Source organism: Mauremys mutica, chromosome 1 (assembly GCF_020497125.1).
Source record: "Mauremys mutica isolate MM-2020 ecotype Southern chromosome 1, ASM2049712v1, whole genome shotgun sequence".
In the NCBI taxonomy this organism is placed as follows: Eukaryota; Metazoa; Chordata; order Testudines; family Geoemydidae; genus Mauremys; species Mauremys mutica.
The window spans coordinates 164,213,764-164,239,516 of record NC_059072.1 but is presented as its reverse complement, the minus strand read 5'-3'; the positions used below and the strand labels follow the sequence as shown (position 1 = coordinate 164,239,516).

General features: G+C 44.3%; 1 protein-coding gene across 2 annotated transcripts in view; it reads right to left on the bottom strand.

The window, feature by feature from the left end:
* Window positions 1–3,330: 3,330 nt before the first annotated feature.
* The window catches only part of TTF2 (transcription termination factor 2), a 38,125-nt gene continuing 15,702 nt past the window's right edge, over window positions 3,331–25,753 (bottom strand). The window contains exons 13-23 of one of the 2 annotated variants that reach the window (XM_045001718.1): window positions 24,867–25,057; window positions 23,577–23,730; window positions 21,175–21,266; window positions 17,625–17,710; window positions 16,771–16,898; window positions 12,970–13,140; window positions 11,627–11,685; window positions 8,887–9,040; window positions 6,537–6,619; window positions 4,419–4,493; window positions 3,331–3,735 (exon numbers count right to left, since the gene is read on the bottom strand). In XM_045001718.1, coding sequence (XP_044857653.1) covers window positions 3,591–3,735; window positions 4,419–4,493; window positions 6,537–6,619; window positions 8,887–9,040; window positions 11,627–11,685; window positions 12,970–13,140; window positions 16,771–16,898; window positions 17,625–17,710; window positions 21,175–21,266; window positions 23,577–23,730; window positions 24,867–25,057 — 1,338 coding nt within the window. In that variant the 3' untranslated portion in view covers window positions 3,331–3,590. The remainder of the gene's footprint in view (window positions 3,736–4,418; window positions 4,494–6,536; window positions 6,620–8,886; window positions 9,041–11,626; window positions 11,686–12,969; window positions 13,141–16,770; window positions 16,899–17,624; window positions 17,711–21,174; window positions 21,267–23,576; window positions 23,731–24,866; window positions 25,058–25,753) is intronic. The other variant, XM_045001717.1, reaches the window with a different exon arrangement.

Below are 25,753 nucleotides of genomic sequence, written 5' to 3'. Positions count from 1 at the left end.
GGGTGTTTTCTACTCACGACTCCCCCGGCTAGTTGCTAACCTTGTCAGGCAGGTCTTCAGTGGCTCAACCCTCTAGCTAAGTCACACGTAGTCAAAACAAGACACATGAAGGTGTAAAAGGTCCAACAGGGCCTGTCCCTGTGCCCTTGTTACTGTCTTGAGTCCTGTTTCTGGGCTCAAGGCTCAGCCCCTTCTGGGCTAGCTTTAAGTCTATGTCTGCCCTGGTATAGAGCACCACCCCCAGGGCTTTCTCCCTAGAGAGTCTTTAAGTCCTGCCTTCGCTTGGGCCTCTAAACAAGTCTTATTCCCTTCTTGGGGCTTAGCCCACCCTGTCAGTGGCTGGTGGAGGGACCTGAGCCTGCCCAGCATTCCAGGTCACCACCCAGGGATCATACAAGTATTAGCCTGTGCTGCTTCCTTTAACTCCATTGCTGCTTCTGCAGGCCCTGAACCACTTCCTCTTCACCCTTAGCTCAGGGCTAAAGTTCTTCCTTACAGAATGCCAGTGTCACCAGAACCCATCTTCTGGTTCTCCCTTGAGCTCCAGCAAGGAGCACCTTCCTCACTCCTCTGGTCCCTGCCAGGAACTGATCTGCTCCTTTTACCTCAGCCTGCTTCTTTGCAGTCTTTCTAGGCAGGCCTGGAGCACCCACCTTCACTGCTCCTTTTTCTGAGGAGGGATGTGGCAGGACAGCAATGCTTCCAGCAGGGGGCCTCAAAGAGGAGGGATGTGGCAGGATCTGCTCAGGCCCTGCAAGGCTTCCAGCAAGGTACACCCTAGGCCAGTGGTCCTCAACCTTTTTGTGGCCAGTAGCAGATTCATGTTTTCAGAAGAGTCTGGCGGGCACCAACAATTTTTCGAGGCTTATTTTGTATTTGTACATTAAATAATATGAAAATCATCATATTTAATATACATAATATATGAATCCATAAGATAAAAAGGGTAATTTTACATGTAAAAGGTATTAAATTATTCAGCAATTACTCTTTCACCTTACCATGTGAATTTGCTCTTTTTTATCTACCTGTAAGAAACATTAAGGATTTTTTACAAAATAAATATCAAACAATTTTCATCTTATTTTAAAAAAGTTAAACATTGTTGAACTGCTGGTCCAAATATATTTATTATTCTTACTTTAACATAGAATGAAGCCTGCAGCCCTGGAGTTTTCTGTCCCTGGCAGGCGTGGGGCCGCAGTTTCTCTCTGGCTTAAGCCGTGGCCCCGCGCCTGCTGGGGACAGAGAACACCGGTGCCTGCAGCCCCGGGAAGCCGGAGAGAAGCCGCAGCCCTGCGCCTGCCAGAGACAGAGAACACCAGCGCCCGCAGCCTGGAGCCCTGGAGTTCACTGTCCCCAGCAGGCACGGGGCCGCGGTTTCTCTCCGGCTTAAGCCGAGGCCCTGTGCCTGCTGGGGACCAAGAACACTGGCGCCCGCATCCTGCAGCCCCGGAGTTCTCTGTCCCCGGCAGGCGCGGGGCTGCGGCTTCTATCCCCTGCTGGGCACTAGGCGGGTGCACATAAATGCCCCGGTGGGCGCCACAGCGCCCGCGGGCACCACGTTGGAGACCACTGTCCTAGGCTGTCACACACAGTTTTTAGAACAGCCCAACTAGCTCGTAGATAATCCAAACATGATACAATGCAACAAAAGAATGCTTAGTGCATCTGTCCAGAAACATCCCTTAAAAAGGTGAGGCCAATTAGACTAGGTTAATAACCTCTCCAGGGAAAGGGATGGAACTTCCCTGATGGGACATTTTTAGTTTACCCTGGAGACCACATTGTGACCCTAGATTGGCAGGAATAGAATCAGATTTTCCAAGTTTGCGATTTTAATCCCTATCTCCCCATTTTGCTGGAGAGCATACATAATCAAAAAAATGGAAACATTGTCCCTGAAGACTCTGGAAAAGTCAAACAAGAGATGTGCTGTGCTCCTTGTAGGGGATTTAGGGATCTTTACATGAGGGGGAGGGGTCACATAAGCCATTTGCCCCTTTCTAACCCTACAGCAACCCCACAGCCATTCTGCAGACAGGTCAGAGCTCTTCCCCTCTGGATGGAGCTATGGGCACACATTCAATGTGCGTGAATACTGATAAGTGTTTGCCTCCATCCCCTCAGGTAGGTCTGGGGAGGTGGGGGATGGAATAGCACTGCAGGTTTTTGCAAATTTCATATTATATGGGAACAGGTGTGGCGGTGGCCTTCTCTAGTACCTCATAGGTTCTGAGGACTCTACGGGCTGATCCTTAGATTTCTAGAGGATCTGGAGAAGGACTTGAGCCAAAGCCAACCTACACACTCCAAAAATGCCACAGCTTCTAACAGAGATCATTAGAGACAATAGATATTGCTCACTGTCCTGTGACACGGTATTAATCTTTTATCACTTTGACCCATCCATATGAGATGAGTGTGAACAGGAAATGAAATCCCAGTTTCATACCACTGCTTCTGTGCGTCACTTATTACATGGTATGCGAAATAAACTATGTCTTTGGCAAAAGTGGAGACAAAATCTGCTGAATTCTTCAGTCTGTAAGTGCACTTATCGAGAGAATCGGTGGTGATGGTTGCAGGCGTCTTTGGAAGTTGGATCGCAAAGGAAATGTGCAGTGGAGAGGAAATCAAAATGTATTCTGTGTGCATGGCTTTAGAAGTGGGAGAGGAAGAACAAGTGTAACAAGATGGGAGGGTTTGCCTGAAAAACCCTATTCTTTAGCAGGCGATGATCCTACTAGAAAACAGACAGCAAACACACTTACTATTGCAAGTCGCTTATTACTGCATCTGCTATAAAGTGGGAAGGACCTAGGATGTAGGCTGATCAGTCCTCAGGGAGGAACCCTGAGAGCATCCAAGCCTGGGGAGAAGGCCTGGTCTGGAGTTTCCATTTCATTTCGATTTCTTTGTACGAGTGTAAATGAAACCCAAGAAGGGGGTAAAATTCCTGCCACTTGCATGTATTTGTTTGGAGCAGGGAGAAGCTACCTCTCACTTAGATATAAAACATCTGCTTGAGACGTACAAAGGAATATAAATAAAATTTGTTAAGTTTTAAAAAGACAATTTTTAGTTTATTTCTTCTATTGCTTTATTCTCCTCCTCCCTTTCCAATTTTGATCCATTCTACTCACTTCTGTCATTTTCCCTTTTGGTGTTTTTCTCTGAAAAACGACATCTTTCCTTCCTTCCCATTCATCCCATCCTCTTCTCCACCCTCTTGCTCTTTCCTACCTCACACTCTGTTTTGCTCCCCTCTGCTATCCCATACTCTTCTTTAGTTGGGGGGGGGGGGGTTAAGCACATTTCTCTATAGTTAAAGAGAATCAATTTGACTCATAAGTATTAAAACAATTGATTTATTTATAGTTTTATTGGTCTTTACTGTATACTGCTTCTAACTTGAATATAAAACAATTCAAAAATCCAGTAGCTTCTCCTCCTGGAGCAGTTTTTATAACAATTCTAGATATTGCTCCCATAAGAACTAGCTTCTTTAAATACAGGCCCTTTGTTGAAAACTTCCTGGTTTCCTCCAGGCACTGGATTGTGTTCAAGCTATTTGCTGTAAGAGGCAGTTAGATGCCAAAGAGAATTTTGAGGTCAGCCAGGGTGAGTTTGGTGATGGAGTCTCCTGTGCCCGACAGCACTTGTTGAGCCAGATCTTTCTTCTTGGTTTGGAGTTGTGAGATCTTTTCTTCCACTGTCTCCTCACAGACAAACCTAAAACCCAAAGCACCAGATCATCCTAATTTCTGGAAACATCAGCATTTCAAGCTTCCGCCCCCTTTCAACTTCCAGTGACTCACCTTGTTTTCAAGAAAAGGGGAGCAAATAATTTGGATAGCACCTCTCATCCAATGTCAGACACACACTGCAGCCACCACCATTTATCCTACTAAATGTTTATAGGTTTGTAATTTGAAACTTAAATTTTTAATTATAAGGAAAGAAATCTGAGTCCCTGACCAATCCCTCCTTGAATCATCGTTATTGATATTATGGGTTTCGAAAAGTAGAGGGCCACATTTGGAATCAAGAGTTTGAAGACCATATTAAACACATGGAACTATATTTGTCCATATAATGAGTGTCTTGATGAATGCAAATGGGCTGATGGCTGAATTGCACTCTGCAGCGGAGAGACCCAAGGCATTCATCAAGCCATTAAAGGAAAAGAGCAGTATTGGGCTTTGACTTGTTGAAAATCAATTTCAGATCAGCAATCAAGAGGCAAATTCCAGAAACATTCATACAATGCGGCCTCTGTATCCTGTGCACAGCCCTGAAGTTCAGAAACAAACATCAAAGCAAGCCCATGTCACCCCTCATCGAAGCCAAGCCTTTAGAAGGCTGTTGCCTGTCACGTGCACTGCTAACTCGAGTTTAGAACAGCTGACCCTGACCTGTGTATCACCACATCATTCTTCTGCCCCACTCGGTATATACGGTCACATGCCTGATCTTCAAGTGCAGGATTCCTGCAAGGTAAGAAAACTGCTCAGACAGTCTAGTGGCTTGTTAATCTTAGAAACAATGAAGACAAGTCCTTATCCTCAGCTTGTGTGTCCCTCTCCCCATTATTCCCTCTATACAAGAAACGTGACCTCCTCCCTAGCTCCCTTACTGTTCTGAATACCAGACAATGCACTGCGAATCAGATTCTCCCTACACCCCTGCTGAAGGTCTACCACCTTCCCCATTGCCGCTTGCATTACACACAGGAATTGCTATACCAGAAATCAGACCAATGGTCGATCTTGTCTCGTTTTTCTGTTTGATCATGGCCAGTACCAAGTGCTTCAAAGGAAGGTGCAAGAAACTGCATAATAAATAATAAGGCTGGTCATAAATTTATAAATCCTGACTTTTTTTAATATAAAAAGGGACAATTTTTTCAATAATATTTTAATGAAAAACGTATCCCTCTGTTTCACCAACTCTAGTGGACAGTTAAAGTATAACCTACCGATGATAGAAATGTCTTCCTTACCTTTATTGCTTAGTAGTTGGCTTATATCCTGAAGATTAAGAGGGGTTTTGTTTGTTTGTTTTTTTAAAGCTAGCTAATGCAACTATGGATGCTGTAATTATCCACATAAATGTCAAACAGTTTGGCATCCTTAGCTCTTGCCTCAACATCTAGTGGCAAAGAATTCCAGAGGTTAATTGCACATTGGTAAAAAATAAGTACTTCCATTTATCAATTTTTAAATTTGATGTCTTTCAATTGCATCGACTGCTCCTTTTTTCTTGTATTATGAGCAAGGGTAAGACGGGACAGGCTGATTTACCTTCTCTATAACATTCTTTGTTTTGTTTCTCTCTACTGCATCCACTCTCATTCTTCTCTCTAAACTGAAGAGTGCAAATCCTTCCAGTCTCTCTGCACACAGGATTTTCTCTATGCCTTTAATAATTTTCTCTCTAGGTATCTACAAGATCATTCAGTTTGTAAACTAGCTCTAAAATCCATCTATTTCTTCTCTATCCGCCTCACCACACTTTTTTTTTCTTTTTTTGATGGCCAGAACTGAACAGTCTTCCAGAGGAAGGTATACCACTGACTTACATAACAAAACTTTAATGTTCCTAGGGTTGCTCTGCATTCTATTCCTTATACATCCTAACATTTGGTGGCGTACTTTCATTAGATGTCACTGTGGCAAGCTTAATTCTTTTTCCTCCAAGCAGTTAGCAACTTTGGAACCCTGCAACTTGTCTGAGTTGTTCAAATTATGCAATGCACGTTACCTCGCACTTGTCAATATTAATGTTCATGTATCATTGAGTTACTATTCATTTCACTTTGTTAGATCTCTTCAAAAGTTCCTTAAAAGTCTTTTCTAGTCTTAGGTAAGGATCATCTCTCATGTATTTGTACAACACCTAGCACAATGGGGCCCTGATTCATGACTGGGGCCTTTGGGCACTACCATAATACAAACAATAATTCTACTAAAAGTTAGAATGATTGCTCCCCTACAGTCCTGCAATATAAGCAGCTGATTTATATGAAAGATTGCATATTTTTGTTAGTAGCTCCAACACTCCATTCTCACATTCCTACAGAGCTCTCCAGTCATGGTGACTGGCTGCTTTCTAAATCTGTCACTTATCAATTTGTTCCAAAACAAGCCCCCTGGCCTCAGATATTTTTATTTTCAGAACAGATTACCACAAAAGCTATTAGAGAGATGCCAATCCCAGAAGTAAAGACTAAGCATTTATCCTCTGTGTTGTTCTTATCCATGTTAATAGTTTGTTTTAGCTACCAAGTGGGGCTTTACTGCCATTTTTCACAATACTGGGTGTCAGACTGGCCATGAGTTGAATTGTTCTTGAAAGTTTCATTTGAAAACATTTTGCCTTGACAGGCAAGTAATTTCAGGAATGGAAAAGTAGGACTATGTGTTTTACCGTTCAACCAGATACATCCTTCTCTCTTGCAGTTTGTAAGCACTCATGTTACCCATGCTGAAGTAAAGAGCCAATCTACCCTCAAAGTTTCCATCTCACTTTACCAGTGCATGTCAAGAAGGAAGAGGTGGTTTCCTCCAATTAAGTTAAGGCCAACGCCTCCAGCCAGGAGCGAGATCAACATCACCTTCAACAAAGAACAATAAGTCAGAAAGGCAGGTTACTTTAATAGATTCATCTATTCCAAGGCCAAAAGGGAATGTTGTGATCATCTAGACTGACCTCCTGTATAATAGAGGCCATTGAACTTGCCCAAATTAATTTCTAGAGCAGATCTTTCAGAAAAACATCCAATCCTGATTTAAAAATGGCCAGTGATGGAGAATCCACCACAACTCTCGGTAAATTGTTCCAATGGTTAATTACTCTCACTGTTCAAAATGTACAGCTTATTTCCAGTCTGAATTTGTCTAGCTGCAACTTCCAGCCATTGGATCCTGTTATACCTTTCTCTGCTAGACTGAAGGGTCCATTATTAAATATTTGTTCCCCATGTAGATACTTATATAATCAAGCCACCCCTTAACCTTATTTTTGCTAAACGAAATTAAATAGACTGAGCTCTTTGAGTCTATCACTATAAGGCATGTTTTCTAATCCTTCAATAATTTTGTGACTCTTCTCTGAACCCTCCCCAACTTATCAACTTCCTTCTTGAATTGTGGGCAACAGAACTGGATATAGTATTCCAGCAGTGGTGGCGCCAGTGCAAATATAGAGGTAAAATCTCTCTGCTTTAAGGGGTCCATTCACAAACAAGTTAATGCCCCATTTAATCTAGATTTTGGTTCAAGACAGAGATTACACCGACTGCCTTGTCTGTGTATATTTAGTGCAGCAGAACTTGGATTGACAACCCTGGAGACTGAACCTATCTGCAAGACTGAACAGCCTGGAGAGCACTAGGGCAGGCTTCCCCCATGCATCACTATATTTCTCCTGATTGGAAGGGATGACCTCTAAGTGTGAAGGAAGTTCCGTTACCATCCATTTTGTGAGTTTTGGCAATGTGGATCTCCTGTGCACTAGGAAATGGATCAATACCTCTTCTAACTCATCTCACTGAGGACACTAACAGTCAGACGGTAGAGATCAAGAGATGACTGCTAGATCGGGGGACCTAATAACTGCTTGTTTGAGGGAAGCTGGTATCCTGCACTGCTTTAACATCTCCACTGCCAGGGGACCCAGTGCCATTTGGTTTGAGGTTACAAACTGCAAGGAGCAAAGATCCATTTTGCAGATATCAGCCTGTGGCTCTCCCAAACCTCCAGTGAGTAAGACTATCTCCACTAGCACTTTTGTGGGTAAAATTTTTGTCAGTTAGGGGTGTGAAAAAACATCCCCCGGACTGACGCAAGTTTCACTGACAAAAGTGCTGGTGTGGACAGTTCTATGTCAGCGGGAGATGCTCTCCTGCTGACATAGCTAACGACGCTTGTTGGAGATGATTCAATTATGCCGGCAGGAGAGCTCTCTCGCATTGGCATAGAGCGGCTACACGGGAGACCTTACAGTGGTGCAGTTGTGCCACTGTAAGGTCTGTAGTGTAGACATAGCCTTAGACTAGTTAAAATGTCAGATTCATTGTGGCGTTCCAGTAGACAGAATTTCAGAAGCTGTCATAGATGAGATGGAAATCTTCATCTCCAAACTGCCATGACATTGGATTTTTTTTTTAAATTTTGGCCCAATCTGAATGAGCCGGTTACAAATGTCTCAATTGGGTCACTCCATTTTAGACAGAGGTGAAGTGTGAATTCCCCCCTACCAACTTAGCATCCTTGTCCTTAGACTTGGATCAGCATGTGAAGCCTAATAAACACTGTAGTGTTCATTTGGCTCTGTTTGTAAGTGAACCTAACATCCGCCTCCCTTCCATAAAATCGGTGGTAAGTGACTGAACAACTGAGGTTTTGCATGAAGTACCACATGTACTGGGAGAAGAGGCTGTAGGGAACAATCCTACAATGGCTCCCATGTCATGGGAGTAGCATGACCCAATACATCTTTGATGTCATCAATCTGCAGTGGGGTAAGCTAGGAAGAGTTTCTGCCTGATGTGAATTGCCTATCCCACAGGCTCCAAATCTTGCAGAGACAGTTTAATGTTAGCAGAGACTTTGGTATGATTGGGTACCAGCAAGCCTTTAACTTGCCTGAGAGCCAGGCATTCTTAATATGGAAGATTACAGTATAACACCAAATAGTGTCTATACCAGAACTGCTCCCATTTACGGACATCTGGCTTTTAGCGCTACACCCTCCCACCACGAACACACATCTTGATGCTTGATATAGAACCTGGCCCAGCAAATCCAATCATAAAGAAAAGTAACTACCCCAGCTACTAATAGCTGCATTGAACACAGCTTTCCTGATCCCAGTTCATACCCGAGGCCCTTTGGGATTGTTATTGAACTCCTCCACCAAATCCATCCTTTGCTTAGGATTGACAGAGCCATCCACTGTAGCATACTTCAGCCCTTGACGCTCGAGGTGCACTGCCACAATCTTCAACATGCTAGTCCACTGAGATACAATGACACTGGAGAGAGAGAGAGAGAGACCGACCAAAACAAGCATCAGATATATTGTAACAACCCTACTATGGTAGTGTCTTTGCCCCCAACACATTAAGAGTGAATTAAATCTGTTTATCTTCTCTATCTTAGGGTTTAACTCTGCTGCCCATCACCATAATATGTGAGTGCTTCCCACCAAAATCAACAGCAAAGTCCCTAGAGGGACTTTATGGAATCAGCCTCTTTCCTTTTTGGGGTCAAAACTCTGCTTGGGGTAGGTCAGGTTTTTAGATGGGGGGGGTGGATTTAATGGTAGAAAGATGCTTGTTGCATGTCATTCTTATACTGGAAAGGCTTTTTGAAGGCAGATTTGCAGTGTTCCCTACAAGACAATCACACTCGGGTTTCACCTGATCTAGTCTGGAAATTTATCCTATAAGTGGCTGACATTCAAGATGGAGATGAGGTATCCAAGCAGTGACTGCTGCTGTGCATTCTAGAAATCCAGAACTGTATTATCAGACCTAGCAGACACTTGATTTGCATGTGCAATTCCAGCTGCTGTGCCTGGAAGTCAGGCAAGCACATGGGCATACACAAATTGATTTCTTCCTCATACATCTGAGTGTGCTTTTTGCACACAAATTGTCAAAAAAAAAATCAGGCATCAGTTTCCAGTTGGAGCAGGCAGTGACTATTCCTTTTTTACTAAAAACCTGACCAAAGAGCAAGGGGTGACTAAATGGCAACCTCACCTCCAGCAAGTGGCCATTGAGCACAGTGTGTTTATTCTGAGGCAGAAAGACTAAGCAAGCTGTTTCTCACTGCAGTCAGAGATCCTTCCACAAGACTATTCTGACACAGTCTGGAGATTCCCCCCCCAAGCCTGCACCAAACATTAACTGTTCTAGAACAGTCCATTGCAAAGAGTTTCTCCGGTGTTTTCAGATGTGTGACCCTTTTAATAGGGTGCCCAAATCCTGCATTTAGATATTTAGATCAGATCTTTGGAGCACCAGTCAGGTATTCAGAAGCATGGGTGCTAATACAGCATATGAATATATATTTCTGAAGAACTGTTACAATTGCTCCTACATTCTATTCTAATCGGTTCTTAGGAGGCACATACCACTGTGGGATCTGAACACCTACATGCACCATTTAGGGATTAAACTGAACCAATCTTCCCTTCTCCCACCCATACTCGCTCTTTGGCACTTCATATAATAAAGAAAATTATCTCCCACAAGTTATAGATCAGGGAGTTCCTCCCTCCCTCCCTCAGGTCCGTTGTGAGAGAATCAGATGGCTTATTTGAAAGATTCTGCCCCGCCCCGTGTCAGTCTTGTGTCTTCCCACATACCAGACCTCCTTGCCTCACATCGTAAATCACCATTTCCCAACGTGAGATACATGTTCACCTGGGTGGTATGAAGGACTGGCTGGAGGGCCATGGAAGACTTACACATTAAGATTTATAGCAGTTCAGCAACAAGATTGTTTTCATTTTCCTGAAGTGGGGCTCAACTTTCAAAAGTTTGGGAAATGCTGACTTAAGCACAGATTTACCCCATCCCATGATTTTTAAAATTTTTATAAGTATTTTCTCCCAGATTCTTCGGTATGACCAAAATAATTCTATTATACCCAAGAGAATATTGCCCACCTGGTTTTCAGATCGCCTCAAATACTCTCCACACACATTAATCCTGAATTCACATCCATCTAGTTCCCCAACCACCTTCAAAGTCTCCTCTCCTCCAAATCTCCTCTTTGAGCTTCTTGCGTGCTTTCTCACATGGCCGACAATTTGAAATGTTGCAATACTGAAGTGTAGTTGGGGTGGCTTCCCAACTCCAGTGGAAAAGGGTTAAAGTCAGCCCTGGGAGAAGGTTGGGGCTGAGAGCTGCTAAGCTGGACTGCTTGGGGAAGTGGCTGCAGCTGGGCCATGCCCCAATCAGGCCACAGCTGGCCTGTATAAAAAGGCTGTGAGCCAGAGACCCAGAAGTCTCTCTCTCCAGGCTGGGGGAGAGCAGGACCTGGCTGCCTGCAGAAAGGGCACTGGGAGTGAAGCAGGGCTGGGGAGAGCCAGAGGATCAGGGGAGCTCCAGGCTGGCAACTCCCCTGGCTGCAGGGCATGGTCCAAGGCCCATAGAGGTTCTTGGAAGCAGGCAAAGGCAGCAGGTCCGAACCCCCTTGCTTATGAGGAGTGGCTTTTACACTGCAGTCTGCTGCAGGGGCTTAGTGATGACTGGCAGTAGCCCAGACTGAGGCAAGGTGGGGATTAGAGGGTTGGGGGTTCCCCAGAGAGGGGAGGCCCTGAGACTGTGGGGGGGTATTGCCAGGGGGCAGCCCCAGGGTAAAGGGGCACTGGGGTTCAGGAGGGACACGGGGCCAGCTACAAGCAGGACACTGGCCTGCAGATGGCACTCCAGGTCAAAAGAGCCAATTCCTTGAGATGACCAGCAGGAGGTGCTGCATGGGTGAGTCCTGCACCTTTACATGGGGACATTTCATTTTCTGAGGGGGTTCTGTATCAGATCATCTTACCCATTCTTCCCCATGCCCACAAAAATGCACCCCAGAAAGAGAGGCATTACCACACTTACCTCTTCTGGGATTTTGAGTGACTTTGGATAGTCTTCAGTTCAGCCAAGAGATGCGATAGCTGCAGAAAAAGAAGTTAGTCTACTTGCTGTGGAGCCAGAAGGCAGCCTGCGCTTTACCACTGGATACACAGAAAAGGCTGAATCCAGACTTAAGTGAGGTCTTCCGCTTGGCTGCCTGAGATAGCTTCACAGGATGTTAACTGATGCTTTGTAAACCTGATTTTTGCCTTCATATACAAACTTACACTATTTTAAAGCGTTAGTAATCCACAGACACTTGGTTTAGGTAAGTCAACGGCTCTCAACCTTTCCAGACTACTGTACCTCTTTCAGGAGTCTGATTTATCTTGTGTACCGCCAACCTTCACCTCGCTTAAAAACAACTTGCTTCCAAAAATCAGACATAAAAATACATAAATAGTGTCACAGCACATTGTTACTGAAAAATTGCTCACTTCCTCATTTTTACCATGTAGTTATAAAATAAATCAATTGGAATAGAAATATTGTACTGACATTTCAGTGTATAGTAGAGGACTATAAACAAGTCATTGTCTGCATGAAATTTTAGTTTGTACTGACTTTGCTAGTGCTTTTTATGTAGCCTGTTGTAAAACTAGGCAAATATCTAGATGAGTTGATGTACCCCCTGAAGACCTCTATGTACCCGTATCGGTACGCATACCCCTGGTTGAGAACCACTGAGGTAAGTTACATTGAGTAAAAAAATGTAAGTGTTCACTATATGATGTTGCAAAAGGGTAATTTAACTCTGCAAAAGCAATTAAGTTGTAATTTGCCCCGGTAACTTTTTACTGTAGCTACTGTGACTTTTTAGAGAAGTCTTAGCCAGTAACAGTAATAAGACCACAAGACATGGAAACCATGATCAGAAATCAAGAGTTACAAACATGTTTTGTAGCAATCAAACTTCCCCTGTAGACCCAGGCTAGTATTGCTCCCCTTCTCCCAACTGTTACCTAAAGGTTTTAGGGACCACTTTACTGCCACCTCCCTTCCTCTACCTAGAAGCGCTGTACTGTCTCAAGGGTCTAATGTTAGAGATAGGCATTGAGAGTCCACCAGCATGGTAGATCCTGTGTCTCTGGGTGGCTTTCTTGCAGGTACTCTTCTCTTATAGCCTCCTATGCAGTTTGACAGGATGGAACCCCCCTGAGAAGGGTTCATCTGTACATTCATCTACCCATGGCCAAACTGCTGACCCACCCATCTAGGCAACTGTAAACATATCAGGGTATCAGAATTCACTTAAAAAAATATATACAGGAAAATGCTGAAGTCTAGGCCTCCCAAGAGATGTGACAGAACCACAACCAGCATACTTTGGTGCTTTCTCTGGTGATGTCAAAGAGATCCATGCTGAAAGCCTTGCCATTGAGATAGACGGTAGATTTTGGGTCAGGACCTTGGAGTTCTGACAAAGTCAAAGCACTGAGGTGTTCTTCCAGGGAAAGAGAAAGGCCTTCACTGTTCAAGTTAGCTTGGTCCAGGGCCTGCAAAAGAGTAAATAAGCAGATATAGTAAGGAATGAGAGCCACATGCACACCAGCAGATAGTAACCAGAAAGCATCGTCTGCATGCTATTAGCAGAACTTCTCGAGCGTGGCTTAGGGACCATTCTCCTCCCTGGGCTGCACACCCACAAGATGGAGCTGCTTCTTATAATCAGGAGATAAAGCCATGCACTGTCTCCAAATCACAGCTGAAATACATAGTTTAGAGCAGTGGTCTCCAAACTTTTTTGATCGTGCACCCCTATCAGTAAAACATTTTGAGCACACACCCCCTGCTGCGCCGGCTCTACCATTTTTGCCGAAGCTCAAAGAAGAAGAAAAAAAAAAGGCAGTGTTCCTCCTGCTGCGCACCCCCAAAAATCCTCTTGTGCACTCCACTTTGGAGACCACTGGTTTAGAGGGTGGTGAAGCAGTCTTTAGCACTTCACCCCTGAAGCCTCCCTATAAGATGGGTATGCTTTAGCCCCATTTTACAGATGGGGAAATTGAAGTAGAAGAGAACTTGTGCAACGTTCAAGGGGGTTGGTGTTGGACCTGGGAATGGAACTCATAAGTGTGGCCTACAGAACTTCACCATGTGATCTGTGCCAGCCACTTTTATCTTAAATCTGAAAGGTGAAAACCACAAGAAATTATGGCCTAATATGAAAGATGCTGCAATCCGCTCCACATTACACAAGTCAGGTGTGGCGCCTGGCCTCTTGGCAAGTTGCTCAGTTATGGAGGCCACATCTGCAATGTTCAGTGCTTAACCAGCTCTTTAATGCAGCCTATTGAAGACCCATAATTCTTTGTTACCAGGAATTTCTAAAACAATGCCCCAAATTCATTTTGCATACATGCCAGTACCAGATGGCGCACTGTCATAAACAGTTAGTTAAGGTTTTTGTCTACCTGTAAAGGGTTAACAAGCAGTACCTGTGGACACCTGACCAGAGGACCAATGAGGGACAAGATTATTTTCAAATCTCTGTGGAGGGAAGCCTTTGTCTGTATTCCTTGTTTGCTCAGAGTTCTCTTTTTGGATCTAAAAGAGGCCAGTCATGTCTCCAAGTTCTCCTGGAGTAGTTTCTACTATTCAATAGTGAGTATTAATTAGAAAGGCGAATTAGTCTTATAATTTGATTTCTACATTTGCAATTGTGCGTTTGCTAAAGGAAATTCTTTATTCCTGTTTGCTGTTACTTTGCTTTCACTAAGAAAGAAAGGGGGAGGGGGAATTCTCTCCAGAGATTAATAAGTTTAGACCCTGTATTGTTCCATTTGGTTACAGAGAAAGTGACTTTCTTTTTATTCTTTAATAAATTCTTTTCTATTAAGGACTTGGTTGGTTTTTCCTTGGGTGGATTCTCAGGGAAAGAGGAGGGGGAGGTAACCCTCTGTAGTTAGATCCCGGTGTCTCTCCTAGGAAAAGGGAGGGGGGAGGAAGCAGGGGGGAATGGTTTATTCCTCCTGGGTGTAAGAACTCCATGGATTTGGGGCTCTTGGGATCCCCAAGGATTTTGGGGAAGGACTGTGTCCCAATCCACATTTCCTGATTGGGTGGTGACAGCTTTTACTAGATCTAAACTAGGATTTTAGTTTAGAGGGAAACCAGTGCAGGTCCCACATTGGAACCCAACAGCTCCAAGTGGGGGTGAGACCTATGACACGCACACACCCCCATCAGATCAAGGACTGTGGCGTTCACGAGCATGACACTTCAGTAAATGACCAAGGTAGTAGTAGAGGTCAGCAAATAAAAGATCACGTCATGGATTGGGCAATATGACTCTTAATATGATTCTGGTAAGACTGCTTCTACAATGCAGTGTTCAGACCTCAATACAAGAAAGAATAACTCAGGTGGATTCAGAGAAGGAAAATGAAATGATTAGTTTACAGAAAAAAATTAGGAGCCAACTAAACTGGTTAAGACTAGGAGCGAAAAGAGGACACAACAACAGTCAAATATTTGCCAAAATAAACACCAAGGATGGAGAAGAATTTAAGAGAAATTTATAGGGAAAAAGTATGGGCTGAACATCAGGAAATGTTTCCTATTAGGTTGTTGCTAGTTTCTTTCAAATATTCTGCAAAAACTGGTTTGGCTCAAAAAAGAGCACACTTCTCCTTTACCTTATGAGTTTGCTGTGAGCCTGGCAGACCAGGTGCCAGCTCATGGCCAGGCCCCTACACTTCACTGAACACTGACAAATGCATAGCTGGAATCAGTCTGGCTCACCTGTGTGTTAGTATTGTTAAAATAGGAATTAGATTCATAAGCATGTGTTTAGAATTACGAAATGCTCAGAGGTTGCTGCATGTATTCATCTTATTTATAACCTCTGTATGCCATATTGTAAGGTTATAATAAGTGTCTGCATTGTAATCCTCTGTAATTGTGTAAGTCATCAAACAGGAAAGGAGCATTAATTAATGTAGAAATACTGGCTTCCTACAGAAGGTGTTAGGTCCTGCCCCCGAAGAAGGTCCATTGAACCAAATGAGCCATTGTGAAACAAAGAAAAAAGACTTTGATTGCTCCCCTCCACCCCCATGAAGAGGAGATTTGCTGGTGGATTCGTCCCATCAGCTTGAACTCTGGAGGAAGAAAGAACTGTCTCTGTATGCTGCTTGAACTTTGAGGGGTGAAGATTTCTAAGCATAAGCAAGGGATCCACAGCTGGGTTAGCTCCAGAGAACTTATAGAGCTTGCTTATTACCGCAGTTTCTATTACCTTGTGTAACCTAAGACTGTAACTCATTTGTGTGTGTATATTTACCTGCTTTTACCTTGTAAATAATTCTTATTTTTCTTAGTTAAGAAATCTTTAGGTTAATTTATTATAGGATTGGCTACAAGTGTCACCTTTGATAGAGGATTGACCTGGGGTAAGTGACTGGTCCTTTGGGACTGGGACTGTCCTGAATATTATTGTGACTTTTGGAGTAAGGGACCATCTATCACAAAGGCAAGTTTGCCGGTGTGACAAGACAGACTGGAGTACCCAAGGACACTGTCTGTGACTCCATATTAAGGCTGTCACAGCACTTGAGATCACACTTGATACTTGGTTGGTGAAATTTAACTATAAAACTCACAACCAGCTTGGGGTTGGTGCCCTGCTTCTCCACAGTCCGCCTTGAGGTTGGTTCTCATGCTTGTGAGCCAATCCAGCCAGCTTGATATTTGTATATTAATATGAATCGCCCATAAACTTACTCAGACAGCCCCTAACCCTAATCCTAGAGTCGTTACTTACCGATAAACTAACCACTGAAACGCAGCCACCTCTGGGTTGGACAGCAACATGACAACATTTTAATAAATAATGTGGCCAATTAAAAACGAAAGGAAAATGTGTAATCTGGCAAGGATGCTGGCACTAAAGCCTCCCCACCCCGCCAACCATGATGGGGAACTGGACTGACCTCAGAGGGAAGAATGCTCCCAAATGAGTTACCAACATAAACCTCCTCCTGTACTTGAGAGTTCTTTGGAAGTTCCATTCAAGGAATTAGAGATCTGACATGTGTAGGCAAAATTGCTCTGTGCTCTAATCAAGTGCTTCTAAAATGATTCATTCTACAAACCACATTAATCACAGTACAAGACTGCATGATTACCACTTTTAGTAAGGAAAGATGGCAGCAGCACTGGCGGAGTCTCAACAACATGGACAAGACATGGACAGTACTTGAGATGTGAGAGTCACTTTGGGAATCCTTTCGACTGGCTCCATATTCTTGTACTACTATTAAGAAGGAAGAAAATACAGAAAGCATTCAGAGGCATATCAAAGCAGCAGCCCTACTAGTCAGTCATATTTCAACAAGAGGAAATGAAAAGTAACAGCAGTTTAGCATGAAACTTGTGTTTTGCTGGGCTACACAAGACATCAAGAAGCAAGAGATTACATAAATTATGTTAACACTTTGTACTTCTGTTAAACTTTTCATTAATCCACAGCACCCTCATTGAGCGGATATTGTACCCATTTCAGAGAGGAGGAAATGGAGGCCCAAAAAAGTTAAGTGACTTGCCCAACACCACATAGTGTGAACAGGACTTGGGAGTCCTGAATCAGTCCCCAGGTCTAACCACTACAATACATTGCTCACACCACCACCTGCCACACCAGTTCTTTGTTGTAACTTGCACCATACCTCCTTTTTTTACCCAGAGCAAACAGATATGCAGCATACAGAGAGCCCTATACCTTAAAGGTGAGCCTGGCAATAGCACTGCCAGAAAAAGGCTTTGCAGACACACACCAGACCTTCCCTCTGCATATTCTATAGCAACACTCTTCACAAGGGCAGCAGTCACGCTGTTTTCCAAAGAAGAGCCCCAAGGTGCTGAGAACTCAGGAGTCATAGCTCTCACTCTCTGCTCTGCTCTCTCTCTTAATTTTAAGGGAGAATTTCCTCAATTTAAAAAACCACTCCCCGCAGGACATTTCTGCAGCCTCTATTCTAACCTTTATCAAATGGGTTAGCACCAGAGTACTCTCTGCAATGACTCTTCTGCTCTTCTTGTCTCTTTAAGTAGGACTGAAGTGTTGACCTGGCAAAAATGAAATACAGCAGGGTTACACAAGGGAGAAATTAGAGATAACTATTTAGACACAGCCTGTGTCCCACAAACAGTTTACAATCTAAGCCAGTGGTCTCATGCCTCCCCTTACCCGTGTCCACTGCCTCCTCTCCTGAGCTGGTGCTGAGTGCAGGGCCGCGGCTCCAGAAGTGGGGGATGCAGACAGGGGTAAGGGGACGAGGCTGGGACCACAGCTGGGGGAGGAGGCTTTGGGGCCAGGAGCAGAACCTCAGCCGGCATCTAGGGCCAGGGGGCACTCCCTCCCCACCCCCTGTGGAGGCTAGCCCAGGCCCCAGCCCCACCCCTGCACATTCTTCTGGACCCCCCCCGGGGGGGGGTGCGCCCCACAGTTCAGGGACCTCTAAGAACTGGAGTGAGGATGGAGAAACAAGATGAGCTTCACCAGCGAGCAAGTTATCATGTCTCTAGTTAATGCTATTATTTTGTGATTCACCTTCAAGGGAATCCCGTGTCAGAGTTTCAGACAAACAGGTAAGGCTGGAATGGAGATCTACTTTATAAAGCACGAGAGGAAGAATTCTCACCATCAAAAAATACCCAAATAACCTCATTTTTCTAGGAATGCAAGGCCCAACGGATAATGTTTTGTGCAAAATACGACTAAACACACTCTGGTGAAAGATACTCAACTAGAGGGAAAAACCTGGAATGTGGTGATGCTGAAAGAGAGGTAGTGGCAATAGCGGGCAGCAAGTTAGAAACTGGTTTGTGACAATGCAATTTTGGGTTGTGTACACAGAAGCTTGTCACGATGGAAGGAGGAGAAACGCCCTTCTATATATAGTTCTTTGGTGCAACGGCATCTGAATACTGCATCCAAGGCAGCAAAGAGTATCAGTGGGTTGGAGGGATTGACTTGAATAAAGATTTAAAAATCTGCGTATTTATAGCTTGGATAAACAACAAGCCCGGGGAGTTAGAGCATAGTCTTCAACTATTTGATGAGTATAAAGACCACGGACAGAGAAAAATTAGCCTTGTTGAGACACAGACCCTTTGGAGCTTGTGGAGGTGTCACAAGGTAGAAGTCCTCCAAGACAGGTGGGACCATGGAGGATATTCAGATCATTAGTAAGGGTCTGGCAGAGAGGGACTGAAGAAGACTAGGATGTTACCTGCAAAGTTGTGGAAGTCCAAGAGGCTTGTCTACATTATACTCTTCTGGGAAACTGTGACAGTCTGCATCCTTATGTTCACCACTTTTACAAAACTATGATAAATCTTGGACAAATTATGCCCTGTGAGGTATCATTTGAAAGCTCATAATCTGCTGAACATTACTGTTCTGGTAAAATATGTGTAGAAATATTGTATGTAAAGTTATAATATTTCTACTGTATGACTTTACTGAAACATGTTCCTAGTTTAGGGAAACAGTTTCAAACTAGCTCCCCAGAGACAAAAGGCTAGCCAGCACCTCAACCAGGTGTACGCATAATCAAATGGACTATCACCTGATTAAGTGGCCATTCTTTGGCAGGAAGAAGGGTGCGAGTGAGAAATTTACATCTTGGCAATGGAACAGCTGGGGGTTCCCATGGAAACAGGTATAAAAAGGAGGAAAAGTTATAAAAATGAATAACAGAAGCCCCAAATCACCTCTCTCCTCATCTCTTCTCATGGCATCAACAATGTTTGAAAGACAAAAAAAGCATAATTGAACTAAGGGGGGTCCTGTCTGGAGGTATCTAGCCAGATTGCTGTCTGCATGTTGTAAGCAAAACCTTTTTGCTTTAAATTCACTTAGCTTGCTAAGTTAGGTATTAGCTTCCATTTAACCTTTTATTTCTTTGTAACCAATTCTGACTTGTATGTCTCATTACTCGTAATCACTTAAAATCCATCTTTCTGTAGTTAAACTTGTTTTATCTAAACCCATGTGTAGGGAGCCAGGGGGGCTCCCCACCGACCCGGAACAGAAACCGCCTTGTTCCCCGCCGGAGGGGGCGGGGCCACGGCGAGTGCACTCCGTCCCCAGCTGCGGGAGGGGCGGAGGCAGGGGTACAAAGGGGAGGGCCCTTTGCCCCGGGAGGGAGGCACAACGGGGGGGTCGCAGACGCCGCGCTGCTCCCGCCCGACCTGACTGCCGTCACCGCGGAGACGCCGGACCCAGCGAAGCCCAAACCCGAGAGCGGGCTTGACACCGTGGGACTGCCCGGCGCGGACTGCTACGGGGGACCGGAAGACCTGGAGCTGCCCGCCGCGGTCTATCCGACCGAGCCCGGGGTGCAGGTACACGAACCTGTGCCAGCGTTCCCCTGCTAGAGGGGTACGCTAAAGACTCCTGCCGGCGCTCCCCTGCCTGAGGGGCGCGCTGCGAACTTGTGCCAGCGTTCCCCTGCTCGAGGGGTGCGCTAAAGACTCCTGCCGGCGCTCCCCTGCCTGAGGGGCGCGCTGCGAACCCGTGCCAGCGTTCCCCTGCTCGAGGGGTGCGCTAAAGACTCCTGCCGGCGCTCCCCTGCCTGAGGGGCGCGCTGCGAACCCGTGCCAGCGTTCCCCTGCTCGAGGGGTGCGCTAAAGACTCCTGCCGGCACTCCCCTGCCTGAGGGGCGCGCTGCGAACCCGTGCCAGCGTTCCCCTGCTCGAGGGGTGCGCTAAAGACTCCTGCCGGCGCTCCCCCGCCTGAGGGGCGCGCCATAGACTCCACCGCCGCCAGCGGCGGTAGCCAAGGCCGCCCGGCTTACACCATGTGTTTGGATTGAAGTGTTTTGGAAATGCCATTTGAGATATCAAGGTATTTGCATATTAATTTTCTATTAATGAAATGATGAACTTTATATGTGCTTGTATTGTCCAGAAAGAAAGAGCAGGGCAGTACAAGACGCACATGTCTGGGGACAAGTCCGGAACTGGGAATTTGCTGGTGTCACTCTGCAATACAATTCAGGGGTGGCTGGCTAAGAGCACTCATATAACTCACCTGAGAATAGCTTACATGCTAGAGGCTGTGAGAGCCATCCAGGAGTGGCTGCTCTCACAGCAAAGCAGTGTAAAAGGCACCCCAGGCTGTTTAACAGTCCAGTACCCTGGGTAATGTCACCGAAATTTCTCAACCTTTTACACTGACATTCAGGGTGGTAATACAAAGGGCACAGGCAGTCAGAGGAGCTTTTAACCACTGTATCATCGCAATCTGCTCCTAGCAGTGTTGAACAACATGGGGGTAAAAACACCAATGATCTGTTTATACTAGTGATCCCATCGTTACAACAATGGTGGAGCTGTAATGATGGGACTGCCAAGGTAGGAGATTTCCAAAAAGCATCTAGCATTTATACAGCCAGACATTATTTGGAAAGCAGAATTTGCCCCGACAGTCCACTCCTGGCTTAATAAGATTTCACTGTAAGATGAAAACAAGAATTGGAAAGGATGGGAAGTCACCATCCTCCCACCTTCTCAGACACTCATACCTTGATCTTGCAAAGAGCACATTGTACACAGACTGCTCATCTTCTGAGAGTTTTAACTGGTGCAACTGAGTATGTCGCTCAGGCAGAGATACCTAGAGAGAAAAAACAAAGAGTCAGCCATGTAAAGATTTCAGACAGCCCCATGATCACTGCTGATTCCTGCAGCTTCATTGAACCCATCACCACCAAACAACATATGCAAGACTCTGCTGTCTCAGAGATCAAACAGCTTGTCTTTCCTCAGGCCAGATGGCCCAGGACTGCTCTGCAGGCAACATGCTCAGCTCCTTGGGAAGAAATCTTTCACACTGCTGTGGATAGAATGCTGAAGCCCGTTTGGTCTTCTACAGAGTAGTGTTTCACATGGTCCTCCCCACAAAGTTCAAGAGTCAGGGAATAATCACAAGATGGCAGCCATGAGCCAACATATGACAGAAGCCATGAATCACCAGGTCTAACAGGATGGCGCTATATTTTAAAATGGGTCAAGCATATCAGGTCCTAAATTGGCAGGATGTGATAAGGATGGGATGAATTTTCTCACCTGATTTGAATCTTTTAAAAAAAAAAAAATCCTTCTTCACTCAAGATTCAAGATGCTAAGCCATGTAGAGCACTCCCTGTTGGCTCTGCATCTGCGGATACAGTAACACCCCCAGGCTCCTCATCACAGCCAGAGTAGTTAACAAGCGAGGCTGATTCTCTAACTTGGGCAGAGTTAGTGAATATATACACAGAGGGAACATTTACTATGTCCACTGAAACTTAAAAATACTATTGGATAGGCATCCCTACAACCCACGTACATGCATCCCTAGCCACGTTCCCTGAAGGTTCAACAGCTAAAAGTGAACATGCCTAACTTGAGGTGGGGTGATCGTTCTGGAAGCAGATGCCAGAGAGATTACTCAATGTTTCTCACCTCAGGCAACAGTCCCACCCAACTCCAGGCCCAACGCCATTGCTGAAAACCCCTCCCCCAAGCCTCATACTAGCATCTTGTAGTTCATCCCTCCAGATGCCAAGTTCCTTGGCATTCTTCACTTAAGAAATAGCTAGGTTAAGGGTGAACTCACACTTCCCAACCCCAAACATTCAAAAACTATGAGTCCAACCCCACAAAAATAAAGAGATTAAAAGAGTAATGCTGGGGTGGGTTTTTTATTTATTTATTTTATTAGCCTTCTGTTTTTCATCCCTTCTTAGGCTATACTTGCTTCACATTTTAATGCTTTTCTCTGCAATCATTAGGGCCAGAAACTTACTTATTTTAAATTAAAGTTAAGACTTTCATACAATATCATGATTCTAGGAGCTGGGGCTTTAGGAAAAACACTACAAATCAAACCTCAAAAATCACTAGAGTTGACAACACTCTGAGCCATACAAATGTTTAATTTGCTAATATAGTACATGGAAAGAAATCAGATACCTTATATTTCTCTTTGAATACTGAGACTCACTACTGGGTTTCTCCTCTGCTCTAAAGCTCCAAAGAGGATCACACCTGCCAGTCAAGGTGCTACTGCATTCTGACCCAGCTTTTAGTCCAAGAGTTAACATAGTGGGGCACAGATCTCAGGAAATGGCACCCCTCTTTCTATGCTAAACCTAATCATCCTAAAGCAATCATGGTACAAACTGGGTGTTTACAGAGCTGTTAAGATCTGCTTGGTTAGCACTCAGGCTTAAAGGAAGTCAAATGCTCTGTTTATATCAGTTAATATTAAAAGACAAAACAGGCAACTAAACCTCAAGTGCTACATGCTTAGTTTCTGGGTTGAGAAAGCAGCTGCTTGGTACACCGTTCACAATTGGATACTACAAGCTAGCTGCACAACATTTTTAGATGTAGTTTTATTTATATATATTAAAAAAAAAAAGTTCTGTATGCTGAGATACCCCAAATAATCCATTAGAGGAAATGAATTGCTATCTTAAATTGTACGTAGCGATGCAAGGCCATCTTTGGCTTTTCATTGCTGTTAAAATCCCAATAGTAGGAATGGCTAGCCTGAATAAGATAAATTTGATACTTGATTAGATCTCTTCTCAGAGTATCCAGGCTCACCATTCTGACCTGGCCATTTGTTGGATGTAAGAGTTCAGTTCACTGACTCTCTGCTCTGTAGAATATTTTAACTGATAGGAAATTTAACTTCATTAGGCAAACAACAATATATAATAAGCTTTTTGTTCCATTTTGGGAAGCTGGGTTGCTTTTCCTGAAGAGGAAGCCAAGCCTCCTAGCTGGTGAATGATAGGGTCTGGTCTTGCATCCTAAACTGCAGAACAAAGGGAAAAACCAGTTGTAGAGTGACAAGCCCATATATGAAAAAACTACCGTCTGATGGAGGGCACAGCTCCCTTTCCCACCCCCAGAAGAGGAGAGAGGTCATTACCAGGGGCTTGCCGGTCGAGTCCAACTGGTCCTTGGTTCTCCGCAATAAGAGACTCCTGGTTAAGAGACTCAATCTCTCTCCCCCTTTCTTTGTATTGTTATCTACCTGGTTCTTCCACAGCTTGAATTCATCAAAGGGAGAGCAACGCAGAAACCTATCAGGAGAGGAGAGAAAAGACAGTTAATACAAGTTTAAGTGAAGTTCTTTGGTTAGACCTCGAGAAGATCAGAAAAGAATCTGATTGCTTCCCATCCAAAACAGCCTCGTGTTCGGTTTACATCAAATTCCCTCAAACAAAAGCCCACAACAGTAACAGAATCTATATTCAGACTTAGCACTGACACATCTTTGTACACTAAAACAACAAACGGTCTGATGATCAGAGGAGTCTTACTCCCAATGGTGCTAGGGGGCAGTGCTGTTGGCTCAGCAGGGGTCACCTCCTCTTAGTTGGTATACATCTGGTATACCTCACTTAAAAAAAAAAAAAAAAAAAAGGCATAAGAATTTACCAAAAGGCATCACATTTAATGCTTCAAGCTCCCATCTCTCCAAATCGGACAATCTGTTCATCTCAAGTTTCTGCAAAAGTTCCCCTCCAATCACCAAGCTCGAAGCTAAACTCAGTGATTAAATCAGATACTTTTGTAAACAATTAAAAACAAGCATATAACCTGCTTATGACCCAACTAGAGCCACTTTTTGCAGAGCCATCTAAATTCATAACTCATTGTTGGAAACTATTGTAACAAAGACATGCTGCCTCATTCTAACGAAGCCCTAGCAATGCCACAGGAGAGAAACAATAACTATCGAGTGAACACAGCTGTCCATTAAGGTCAGTGCCATGGTTAGTTCAATTCTCCTGTAAGAACATAAAGTAGATTGATAACCAACCTAACCCCCTTGATTATGAAAGCAAAACTATAAACAATAGGTCAATGGACCAGGATACAGAGCAACTAGGCTGTGGACCACCTTATCTGCTAGTGTAGAATCTAATGCCATACAAAGAACTAGAGTAAAAGTACTGGCCTAGCCAAAATCCATTCACCTGAGAAGTCTGCACTACCATAAGTTGCTCGGTGGTATTGAATTACTAAAGAATAACTGGATTGGGAATCCCCACCACTAGCAGTTACTCTACACCAGGATTGTTGGTTTAAGATGACTGGACGATGCCTGTAGACAAAGCTACGGTTACCAGGGTTATATTAAGTATCAGAGGGGTAGCCGTGTTAGTCTGGAACTGTAAAAAGGGTTATACGATTTCCCACGTGGTCAGCTCACCTGAGCAGTGAGTACATATCCAGCAGGTTGTTCTGTATAGGCGTCCCGGTGACAGCCCATCTGGCACTGGCTCTCAGTTTGCACACAGCTATAGAGGTCTGAACTTTGGGGTTTTTGATATTGTGGGCCTCATCCAGTATAATCCGAGCCCAGGCTACTCGGAGCAGAGGAGAGCAGGGACATGATGTATCCTGGAGGAGAAAGGAGGCTTGAATTTATAATTCTATTTCAGGCTGGGGGGGGGGGGGGAGAACCCACATCCTGGACAGCTACAAGTCGATACATTTTTGCGGGGGACAGGAAGACTTTCCCTGGTGGAAGTCCCCACAAATCTGAGCAGGTTTAGCAGTCACCACTTGTATTGCGGGTCTCTCTCCATCCCTTTATAACATCCACTTGTTATTTGAGTCAAGTAGCTCTGCAAAACTGTCAAGAATGTCTACTAGCCCAGGATCAAAGCGTCCTTGCCTGTACTTTACCGTGATTATGGATGATAATGAAAAATGCATATTTTAATATCCTGCCCCAAAATATATTCATTCTGGACAAGCAGAATTTTGCCAGGTTATGACAAAAGGATAAATGTAATGCACCCCAAAAGATAAATCCCATCCCATTAAACACAAGACATTAATCCACGAGGGAAGATTTTATATTTACAAGTATGTGGAAATACATAGATCCAATGGCTATGGGAGACATATTTGGGTCCCTTGTACATACAGATGTAAGGAATAAATATCATATACGGAGCACACCCAGGGAATTGAGGTGTACTTCATCTATACCATACAGTCAATTGAAAGGAGTTTTGACTTTAGGGTATGTCTACATTGCAAGAAAACACACACAGCTGGTCCATGTCAGCTGACTCAGGCTTCCGGGCC